Raw genomic sequence first — 12,379 nt, 5'->3', positions numbered from 1 at the left:
ACTCTCTCACACACTCACTCACTCACACTCACTGTCACTCACTCACTGTCATTCACACACACTCTCTCACTCACTGTCTCTCACTCACTCACTCACTGTCACACACTCTCTCACTCGCTCACTCACTCACTGTCACTCACACACACTCTCTCACTCACACTCACTGTCACTCACACACTCACTCACTCACACTCACTGTCACACACTCACTCACTGTCTCACACTCACTCACTCACTCACTCACTCACTCACTCACTCACTCACACACACTCACTGTCACTCACACACACTCACTGTCACTCACACACTCACTCACTCACACTCACTGTCACTCACTCACTGTCACTCACACACACTCTCTCACTCACTGTCACTCACTCACTCACTGTCACACACTCTCTCACTCGCTCACTCACTCACTGTCACTCACACACACTCTCTCACTCACTGTCACTCACTCACTGTCACACACTCACTCACTGTCACACACTCTCTCACTCGCTCACTCACTCACTGTCACTCACACACACTCTCTCACTCACTGTCACTCACTCACTCACTGTCACACACTCTCTCACTCGCTCACTCACTCACTGTCACTCACACACACTCTCTCACTCACACTCACTGTCACTCACTCACTCACTCACTCACTCACTCACACTCACTGTCACTCACTCACTGTCACTCACACACACACTCTCACTCACTGTCACACACTCACTCACTGTCACACACTCACTCACTCACTCACTGTCACTCACACACACTGTCACTCACACTCACTGTCACTCACTCACTCACACTCACTGTCACTCACTCACTGTCACTCACACACACTCTCTCACTCACTGTCACTCACTCACTGTCACACACTCACTCACTGTCACACACTCACTCTCACTCACTGTCACTCACTCACTGTCACTCACTCACTCACTGTCACACACACACTCACTCACTGTCACTCACTCACTCACTGTCACACACTCACTGTCACACACACTCTCTCACTCACTGTCACACTCACACACTCTCTCACTCACTGTCACTCACTCACACACACACTCTCACTCACTGTCACTCACACACACTCTCTCACTCACACTCACTGTCACACACTCACTCACTCACTCACTCACTCACTCACTGTCACTCACTCACTCACTCACTGTCACACACTCACTCACTCACTGTCACTCACTCACTCACTCACTCACTCACTCACTCACTGTCACTCACTCACTGTCACTCACTCACTCACTGTCACTCACTCTCACTCACTCACTCACTCACTCACTCACTCACTCACTCACACTGTCACTCACTCACTCACTCTCGCTCACTCTGTCACTCACTCACTCTCGCTCACTCTGTCACTCACTCTCACTCACTCACTCACTCACTCACTCACTCACTCACTCACTGTCTCTCGCTCACTCTGTCACTCACTCTGTCACTCACTCACTCACTGTCAGTCACTCACTCACTGTCAGTCACTCACTCACTCACTCACTCACTCACTCACTCACTCACTCACTCACTGTCTCACTCACTCAGTCAATCACTCACTGTCACTCACTCACTCTCTCTTGCTCACTCTGTCACTCACTCACTCACTCACTCACTCACTGTCACACTCACTCACTCACTCACTGTCACTCACTCACTGTCACTCAGTCACTCACTCACTCAGTCACTCACTCACTGTCACTCAGTCACTCACTCACTCAGTCACTCACTCTCACTCACTCACTCTCACTCACTCACTGTCACTCACTCACTGTCACTCACTCACTGTCACACACTCACTGTCACACACACTCTCTCACTCACTGTCACTCACACACACACTCACTCACACTCACTGTCACTCACACACACTCTCTCACTCACACTCACTGTCACTCACACACACTCACTCACACTCACTGTCACTCACTCACTGTCACTCACACACACTCACTGTCACTCACTGTCACTCACTCACTCACTCACTCACTCACTCACTGTCACTCACCCACACTCTCTCACACTCACTGTCTCTCACTCACACTCACTGTCACTCACACACACTCACTCACACTCACTGTCACTCACTCACTGTCACTCACACACACTCACTCACTGTCACTCACTCACTCACTCACTCACTCACTCACTCACTCACTGTCACTCACACACTCACTCACTGTCACTCACTCACTCACTCACTCTCGCTCACTCTGTCACTCACTCACTCACTCACTCAGTCACTCACTGTCTGTCACTCACTCACTCACTCACTCACTCACTCACTCACTGTCACTCACTCACTCACTGTCACTCACTCACTGTCACTCACTGTCTCTCACTCACTGTCACTCACTCACTCACTGTCACACACTCACTGTCACACACACTCTCTCACTCACTGTCACACTCACACACTCTCTCACTCACTGTCACTCACACACACTCTCACTCACTGTCACTCACACACACACTCTCACTCACACTCACTGTCACTCACACACACTCACTCACACTCACTGTCACTCACTCACTGTCACTCACACACACTCACTCACTGTCACTCACTCACTGTCACTCACTCACTGTCACACACTCACTCACTCACTCACTCACTCACTCACTGTCACTCACTCTCACTCACTCACTCACTCACTCACACTGTCACTCACTCACTCACTCACACTGTCACTCACTCACTCTCGCTCACTCTGTCACTCACTCACTCTCACTCACTCACTCACTGTCTCTCGCTCACTCTGTCACTCACTCACTCACTGTCAGTCACTCACTCACTGTCAGTCACTCACTCACTCACTCACTCACTCACTCACTCACTCACTCACTCACTGTCTCACTCACTCAGTCAATCACTCACTGTCACTCACTCACTCACTCTCTCTTGCTCACTCTGTCACTCACTCACTCACTCACTGTCACACTCACTCACTCACTCACTGTCACTCACTCACTGTCACTCACTCACTGTCACTCAGTCACTCACTCACTCAGTCACTCACTCACTCAGTCACTCACTCACTGTCACTCAGTCACTCACTCACTCAGTCACTCACTCTCACTCACTCACTCACTGTCACTCACTCACTCACTGTCACTCACTCACTCACTGTCACACACTCACTGTCACACACACTCTCTCACTCACTGTCACTCACACACACTCTCTCACTCACTGTCACTCACACACACTCTCTCACTCACTGTCACTCACACACACTCTCTCACTCACTGTCACTCACACACACTCTCTCACTCACACTCACTGTCACTCACACACACTCTCTCACTCACACTCACTGTCACTCACACACACTCACTCACACTCACTGTCACTCACTCACTGTCACTCACACACACTCACTCACTCACTGTCACTCACTCACTCACTCACTCACTCACTCACTGTCACTCACCCACACTCTCTCACTCACACTCACTGTCTCTCACTCACACTCACTGTCACTCACACACACTCACACTCACTGTCACTCACTCACTGTCACTCACTCACTGTCACTCACTCACTCACTCACTCACTCACTCACTCACTCACTCACTCACACTGTCACTCACTCACTCTCGCTCACTCTGTCACTCACTCACTCACTCACTCACTCACTCAGTCACTCACTGTCTGTCACTCAGTCACTCACTCACTCACTCACGGTCACTCACTCACTCACTGTCACTCACTGTCTCTCACTCACTGTCACTCACTGTCACTCACTCACTCACTCACTCACTCACTCACTCACTCACTCACTGTCAGTCAGTCACTCACACAAGTGTGAGGGTTTTACTTTTATTAGGGCATGAGTAACCAGTCAAACATGTAGTTCAGAGACCAAGATCATGTTAGCATAAACATATTGTGATCATTAGTAACTGCATAATCTAGGTCACAATGCTTTTAAATTAGACTATTGTTTATATTTTAGGATATTGGAACCCACAAAATTCATTAGAAACTGTCACGGGCTGGTGCAAATTAAAATAACTTCATGAGCTATGCGAGCTAACTGCTATGAATTACATTCCCATGCATATCAGAGCCAGATGCATCAGGTTGCAACAACTAATTAACAAAGTGGTGATAGATAATTTACAAATTTCATTATCGATTATTTGGAGTGTGTTATGAAGCAGGCTGTGACTGTCACTTCATTTACACACTCGAATGTGTACGTGAAGTGACTTTTTACATCAAATTATGCTGTGGGCTTCTTGCTATTATTTCTGTTTTCATGCGAGTACTATTTCAATTTATCATTCATTCATTTGTGGAAATATGAGAAAACTTGGGAAGCATAATGTCCCAGGTTGAATGATTAGTCTGCGAGAGTCTCATAGCATGAAGCAGTGTTTGGCAGTGAGTAGGGAAGCAATTTGAATCAATCAGTTTGGAAATAGTTTATGTATAGCATACACAATATATTTTTTAAAGAGAAGTCATCAAGCTTTTGGTTCGCATAAGCCGATTCCAAAAATAGTCGATTCCCAGCATTGAAAGCTTAAGAGTTGATTCCACACATACAAAGTTAATTCACTTCCTGTGCACACACAGCAGGCAAAATCCATTTAGCCTCAGGCTTTTGGTAGTGAGACAGCGAGAAGATGTGCAATTTGGATTGCATCTTAATTCTTTTCAGAATATTTAGGCAACATTCACATTACCAGACTGAAGTGACTCAGAATCGGTCACGGAAATCAGATCTTTGCAAGTCAGCTTTGAGTCACTTTCTTACGTGGTCCTAGATCAGATACATATCTGATTCATGGGCATGCAATGTGAATGAGAATGGTCAGATAGTAATTCATGTAGCTTTTTGTCTATACCAGGCTTGTAGTACTCGAGTCCAGGACTTGGACTCGAGTCTGACTCGTGCCCTAATTTTAAGGACTCGTGACTTGACTTGGACTTGAGCATTGATGACTTGGACTCATAAATTTGAGATGAGGACTTGGATTTTTTCTTTGTTTTTTGTAACATGCCATAATAATTTGGTATAAGATATTATTTATATTTACATTAAGTTTTGTACTAATTTCGTGCAAGAGCGTCACACCTGCGTGCCTTGGCGCATGCATCAGGTAGACTCTCGGGTCCGCGCCGGACAGCACGCGCACCAAGCGGACTCTCACGCCGTAAACGACTCGCACCTGCACAGGATTAAGGCACAATCAGTGTGCCAATATAAAAACTAAGAAAACGCACTTACTTTGCAAAGTATTGAGTTGCATTGCTGACACATTACCAAGCCTTGTTTGGTTTCCTGATCCCTGATTTCCTGTTTCTCGTCTTTGATTCTGCCGAGTCTACGATAGCCTGTTTGTGCCTCGCTTGACCTATTGCCTGTTTCACCGTTTTACGATTTAGCCTGCCATTCTGGATTGTTTACCCGTCTTCACTTGTATTAATAAACACATCTTCTGCACTTACATCCGTCTCGCAACCATCTCTGACAGAATACTTTGCATTCCCTGACAGAGAATGCACATTCACCTGTTCATACGTCACGTTCAGGAACAAACTAATGTTAATGCCGCTAAAACAGCCACAGTCGAATGGTGCGGTTGGAGTAGTGGACTCGGCTCGGATCAATAGTGGACTCGGACTCAACTCGAATTTTTTTTTTTTTTTAAATGACTTGGACATGACTTGGACTCGAGACTGGACTCAGACTCGAGGATTAGTGACTCGACTACAGCTCTGGTCTATACACATGCATTCAGCACTGTCTTCATCACCCAGCACCAGTAGCACGGTAAAACAGCAATGGAAGAGAGCTACAATAGCTATGAAAACAGCAAAAGCTAGCCATCTGGCTTTTATTTTTCACCCACCTTCTTGACTTGATCATGTACAACTGAACTGATGAACTGTCTGCTGTCCTCCAGAGCAAAATGTGACGCATACATAAGCTACTAGTGCATCCATTTAGTCCATTTTAACCCCTTCAGTGCCCTTGGACGAGTCACGTACGTCATGAACTAAGAATGTTTTAGGCATTGACTGTAATTCATATGTGCCACTGTGAAGTAAAAGTAATATGCCATGTAAGGTACATAAAAGGAGGTGTTTGACTAGTAGCGTACGTCATAAGGCACAGCGGTAAAAGATTTCATGACGTATATGACTCGTCCAAGGGCATTGAAGGGGTTAATACAAGTCATCTCTCAGATACAGTGCTTAGCGTAAATGAGTACACCCCCTGTGAAAAGTAACATTCTAAACAATATCTCAATGAACGCAAACAATTTCCAAAATGTTGACAAGACAAAGTTTAATGTAACATCTGTTTAACTTATAACATGAAAGTAAGGTTAATAATATAAACTTAGATTACACATTTTTTCAGTTTTACTCAAATTAGGGTGGTGCAAAAATGAGTACACCCCACAACAAAAACTACTACATCTAGTACTTTGTATGGCCTCCATAATTTTTAATGACAGCGCCAAGTCTTCTAGGCATGGAATGAACAAGTTGGCGACATTTTGCAACATCAATCTTTTTCCACTCTTCAACAATGACCTCTTTTAGTGACTGGATGCTGGATGGAGAGTGATGCTCAACTTGTCGCTTCAGAATTCCCCAAAGAAAATAATTTCTTTACACCACAAAGGTGAAGGCTACAAGAAGATCAGCAAAGCTTTACTTATCAGTCAGAATACTGTAGCAAAAGTGGTACAAAAATTTAAGAAAGATGGAACTGCAACCATCTCACAGAGACGTCCAGGTCGTCCACAGAAGTTAACACCTCGACAGGAGCGTCTTCTGATGAGAAGGGTTGAAGAAAATTGGCATGCAAGTTCACTGCAGTTATCTAAAGAAATAGAAAGCCAAACTGGGGTGACTATTTCCCGTGACACAATACGGCGTACACTGCAGAGGAATGGCATGCATGGATGCCGTCCACGAAAGAAGCCTCTCCTAAAGCCCAGGCACAAAAAAGCCCACCTAGAGTTTGCCAGGGCCCATGCTGACAAAGATGAAGACTACTGGGACTCTATACTCTGGAGTGATGAGACCAAGATAAATGTTTTTGGAACTGATGGCTTCAAAACTGTATGGCGTCGCAAAGGTGAGGAATACAAAGAAAAATGCATGGTGCCAACAGTGAAACATGGTGGTGGCAGTGTCCTTATGTGCTGCTGGTGTCGGGGAGCTGCATTTCATTGATGGCATCATGAATTCACAAATGTATTGCTCTATACTGAAAGGGAAGATGCTACCATCACTCCGTGCCCTTGGTCGTTGTGCACTTTTCCGACGTGACAATGATCCTAAACACACATCTAAAGCCACTGTTGGATTTCTGAAGGAGAACAGGGTGAAAGTGATTCAGTGGCCAAGTATGTCTCCTGATCTGAACCCAATCGAACACCTATGGGGAATTCTGAAGAGACAAGTTGAGCATCACTCTCCATCCAGCATCCAGTCACTAAAAGAGGTCATTGTTGAAGAATGGAAAAAGATTGATGTTGCCAACTTGTTCATTCCATGCCTAGAAGACTTGGCGCTGTCATTTAAAAATCATGGAGGCCATACAAAGTGCTAGATGTAGTAGTTTTTGTTGTGGGGTGTACTCATTTTTGCACCACCCTAATTTGAGTAAAACTGAAAAAAATGTGTAGTCTAAGTTGTATTATTAACCTTACTTTCACGTTATAAGTTAAACAGATGTTATATTAAACTTTGTCTTGTCAACATTTTGGAAATTGTTTGTGTTCATTGATAGCCTGGCAAGCCAGACTAAATGTGAATATTTAGTCTGGCCTCGATCCGTAGACATTTCTGAAGCAGGTAGGAGGAACAACCCGTTGTCTTTCAAACTCTGTCTGTGCGTATAGGCCAACGCTCTGACCAATCAGCGCAACAGTGACTGTGACGTAGTCAGAGCGACAGAAAGCAGTGGGGGAGACCTTGAAATAAATAATTTTTCAAAATGCGTATTAATTAATAAACAGGTTCTAGATATTAAGAAGTTTGGAGATAATGACCACAAGTTTGGAGTCTGTACCACATACACTTTTTTTTTTTTACCAAGTGTTTTTCAAGGGTTTGCTTAAACTGTTTTTGAGAGTTTTTATTTAGTGGTGTTTGGTGAAATAATTTCCCTTAAATTTAAAATAACGGGAAAATAAGAAACAATCAAAAAGTAATGTTTCAAAGCTGTTTATTAATTCTTCGTACTGCACAAACTAGCCCCATCCTTTTGGCTACGAGCAGAGCCAGCTGGTAGATCAGACTTTTGCCATAGCCGGTCGGCAAAACCGCGAAAACGTCCTTCTTGAAAAGGAATGAGCGGAGAGCCTCTTCCTGCTCATGTTTCAACGAAAACTCCAAGTCTAATTCTTCTAAAACTGATTCCCAAAGCGGAGTCAAACGCGCGCTGTTCACTAGCCCGTAGCCATCTTCCCTGTTGCGCTTTCTCCAGCGTCGCGCAGCTTTGTCGTCACTCCTGCAAAAGCCCGCCCAAAGAATCCAAACAAAAACCTTGTGTTGTGATTGGCGGGCACGATTTGATGCCCGGGGTGTTTTTGTTTATATGGTGCGAGGCTAGATCCATTCGCTAGGCAAAAATATTTTTGGCCGCTAGGCGGGTGGGTCTAGTTTACTAGGCTAGTTCATTGAGATATTGTTTAAAATGTTACTTTTCAAAGGGGGTGTACTCATTTACGCTGAGCACTGTATGTTTGTTGTTGGTGATGCAGATGACTCGTGCAAAAACTGTGTGCATGCGTGCCACTTCGGAGGACAGATGTGTTCACATTAGTTAGATACAAGCCAATTGTAATTATGAATGTGAACCATCAAGATGGGCAAATCTGATCTGAGCAAAAAATCAGAATTGAACAGTGAGGTTTGTAATGTGAACGTAGCCTGAGAGTATACTGGAACAGGAGTTGATGGCAAGGCAGTTTTGTTTTTTCGCTTTCCAGAAACAAGAAACCATATTGTATATTTGTCTGCTAAAGCTACTCTGTGGTACTGCCAGTGTGTGTGTGTGTGTATATATAATGTACGCTAATCGTTCCGGTCCTCATTTGTCATTTTAGTTTCATTGCCGTGGAGCCCATCGACACTTACTGTGTGCTCATCTCCTCTAAAGTCGTGTACTTCCTTAAGCCTGGGGAATATGTGGATCGGGAAGCCATTTTTCTGGAGGTAAAATATGATGATCTTTACCACTGCCTGGTCTCGAAGGATCATGGGAAAGTCTACGTTCAGCTCACAAAGAAAGCTGAAAACACAAGTAGCGGGGTAGCCATTCCAGGTCCATCACATCAGAAGCCCAAGGTGAGAAAGCTTGCTGTTTACTGTGGATTTGTCAAGATAATTTAATGTGTAAATAAATAAACAAACTGTCCCATAACCACGCTTAGGCTGACGTCTAAAAGCACTGACCCTTTTTTTTTCCCCCAAAAGGTTCACGTATGGAATGAGAGCCTGGCAGTGAAGATCTCGCAAGAAGTCAACTATGCCAAGAGCCTTTACTATGAGCAGCAGCTCATGTTACCCCCCAGTGAGAACGAGGATAGTTTACTGTTGGACTCCTGACGAAATAAACTCGTGTTTGGTAGATGCCGGTTTATTTTTCTTGCACTGTTTTTAAGGTATACCTGACGATCGATTAAGGCTGACATGCTCTCACTGAAGGATTTGTTTCATGATGCTACTGTAATCGTCTCCATTAAGCACATTTAACTGGCAATTATGCAAGATTTTACTTCCAAGAAGATTATTTTGTTTTATAGATGTTTATATAGTTTGAGTTGTTTACTGTTGCTAAAATTGTGCATAAAACTAATCTTGTACGTTTGTTTATAGGACAGTTATGTATGCCAGTACGACACTATTGTCATGTACATATTGTGGAGAAATTTGAGGGACAATTTTAATGTACAAAACTGCCTTTAAAATAGTTTTCTATATAAGTGAGAGAATGTGGCTGAGGAAATTGCACTGATGTAGATGTAAGAAACTGCTGCTGTCCTCATTGCTTACTGTAGCGCAAGTACAGTACCACACACACACACACACACCACACACTTAACCGCTACAGGGAAGTGTAAATAACGTCTGACTGCGCACTTACCACTCGTCACACAGAAGAGCCCTGAATCCTCTAGAATTTTATTTATTCGTGTCTCTTTTCTTTCTATAAGCTCTTGTCCATTTGGAAAAAGTTTTGTAAATCTTCTGGAATAATATATATTCCTACTAATTGAAACACACAGTGCACCAAAGTCTGTCGCACAGAATGTTGTGAGAGTTAATAATCATTAAATCACTACACTAATCACCTAATATTTTGGCATTTGGCCTGGACGTGAGTAGATTTATTGCTTTTGTTGTAAATAAACTATTGCTAATCTGCAGAGATTGCAAGTGCAAGATTGTGCAGGATTTGGTGCCTTTTTTTTTGTTGTTGTTGTTGCTGTGTTTTTGTTTTTTATGGTGGTGGTTGTTGTTAATTGTCAGATCTTCCTTCCTTTTACATAAATCTTTACCTGTTTTACCTTTACCTTTTTACCTCAATATTTATACTTCTGATTGATTCGGATTCTCGTTTATCCATTCTCTACCACTAAATTTATTTGTGTGACAGCCTGGGAAAACCGTTCACATAATCAAAGGATATGAAATTCAAGCTTCATTTGAGACACACCAATGGCTTCATTATCTAAATGCAAGTATTGATTTCATTTGCGTTTAATTTAACATGCAGTAAATAAGATGTACAAATTTTAATAAACTATGCTACGTTTTATCATGCAAATTTGCATGTTCTCCCCGTCCCTGCGTGGCTTTTCTCTGGGTTCTCCAGTTTCCTCCAACAGTCCAAAGACTTGCAGATTAGGTCAGCTGGTTACTCTAGATTGCCCATAGGTGTAAACATGAGTGTGAATGGTTGTTCGTCTCTGTATTATCCCTGTGAGATTGGCGACCTGCCCAAGGTGTACCCCACCTCTCGCCTGAAGTCAGCTGGGATTGGCTCCAGCTTCCTTCGCGACCCTGATGGATAAGTGGCATAGATAATTGATGGATGAAGGGATGTTTTATCACATAACTTTGTTTATTCATCACCCAACTCAGTCTCTTCAATCTTATCACTTGAGGCAAAAGCTCTATACTGTTGGCCAAATATTTATTCAGTAACTGAACGTTGTTATCCACTGTCACAGAGCATGTAAGTGTTCTTGATGATGATGCGATGGTGCAGCAGCATTGCAGCCACTTTGACAGCTGGTACTTGTGTTCAAACTAATTTGATTAGACTTGTGTACATTTTGCTACAACACAAAATGAATCATCCAGCAACTTGATTAAAGTATGACCTTCACTGTGTGAGGAAATTCTCACGCCGATGTCTTGAGGCAGATTGACTGTATTTACTGCTGTTTGTTAACTTGGCTCCTTACCCAACATGATCTTTTGTAGAAAATCTAGGCAAGAGTATAAAGTACATAAAAAATTCCCATGATGATTTGGTTAAATATCTTTGTTTAATTAAATACTAGATACGTCAAACTGTATTACTGGCCATTTTCCAGAATTCAGCCAAATTGGACAGGTTTTCCCAGACCGACACACACATGAGGGTTAAATAAGCAAATCTACTGAAGAACTATGGAATCAATTTTGAAATGTCAAACAAAAACGACAAATCAATATACAAAAAAAAGAAAAAAAAGTCAAATTTTTTAGACTGGCAAACAAATTATTCGTGTAATCGTGCAAAATATCAGTCTGTTACTCTTCAGAAACCTTTTATTTTTGTTCCGCATCTTTCTCAGTTTTGTTTGCCGTAATTTATTTTGGTTGCGATTCCAGCTTTCTCGTTTGCGCTCCCTGACTTTTTACTTACAGTTTTGGCACAAACTTCACGTGTGGGTGGGCTGTCCAGGAATGCATTCCCATTGGCTAACTTGTGTTTGACTGACAGCTACGCTCAGCCATTCCCTACTCGGATTCTGGCGGACTGTTTGACGAGTGACCGATCCATTGACGGTAAACAAGGATCGAGTGGACTTCAGTGGCGACTATGATATTGAATTTACACTTTGTTGAATTAATTCAATATCATAGTCGCCACTGAAGTCCACTCGATCCTTGTTTACCGTCAATGGATCGGTCACTCGCCAAACAGTCCGCCAAAATCCGAGTAGGAAATGGCCGCAACAGCCTCTGGGGAATCGCTGAGCGTAGCTGTCAGTCAAACACAAGTTAGCCAATGGGAATGCATTCCTGGACAGCCCACCCACACGTGAAGTTTGTGCCAAAACTGCAAGCAAAAAGTCAGGGAGCGCAAACGAGAGAGCTGGAATCGCAACCAAA

General features: G+C 43.4%; 1 protein-coding gene across 7 annotated transcripts in view; it reads left to right on the top strand.

The window, feature by feature from the left end:
• vps13d (vacuolar protein sorting 13 homolog D) overlaps positions 1–10,440 on the top strand; it is a 182,201-nt gene extending 171,761 nt beyond the window's left edge. For all 7 annotated transcript variants that reach the window (XM_060938250.1, XM_060938255.1, XM_060938254.1 and 4 more), the window contains exons 69-70: positions 9,097–9,337; positions 9,467–10,440. In XM_060938250.1, coding sequence (XP_060794233.1) covers positions 9,097–9,337; positions 9,467–9,598 — 373 coding nt within the window. In that variant the 3' untranslated portion in view covers positions 9,599–10,440. The remainder of the gene's footprint in view (positions 1–9,096; positions 9,338–9,466) is intronic.
• Positions 10,441–12,379: the final 1,939 nt, after the last annotated feature.

Source organism: Neoarius graeffei, chromosome 13, assembly GCF_027579695.1.
Source record: "Neoarius graeffei isolate fNeoGra1 chromosome 13, fNeoGra1.pri, whole genome shotgun sequence".
Taxonomy (NCBI): domain Eukaryota; kingdom Metazoa; phylum Chordata; class Actinopteri; order Siluriformes; family Ariidae; genus Neoarius; species Neoarius graeffei.
Note: the sequence above shows the minus strand (reverse complement) of the source record. Positions and strands in the feature narration are given on the sequence as shown.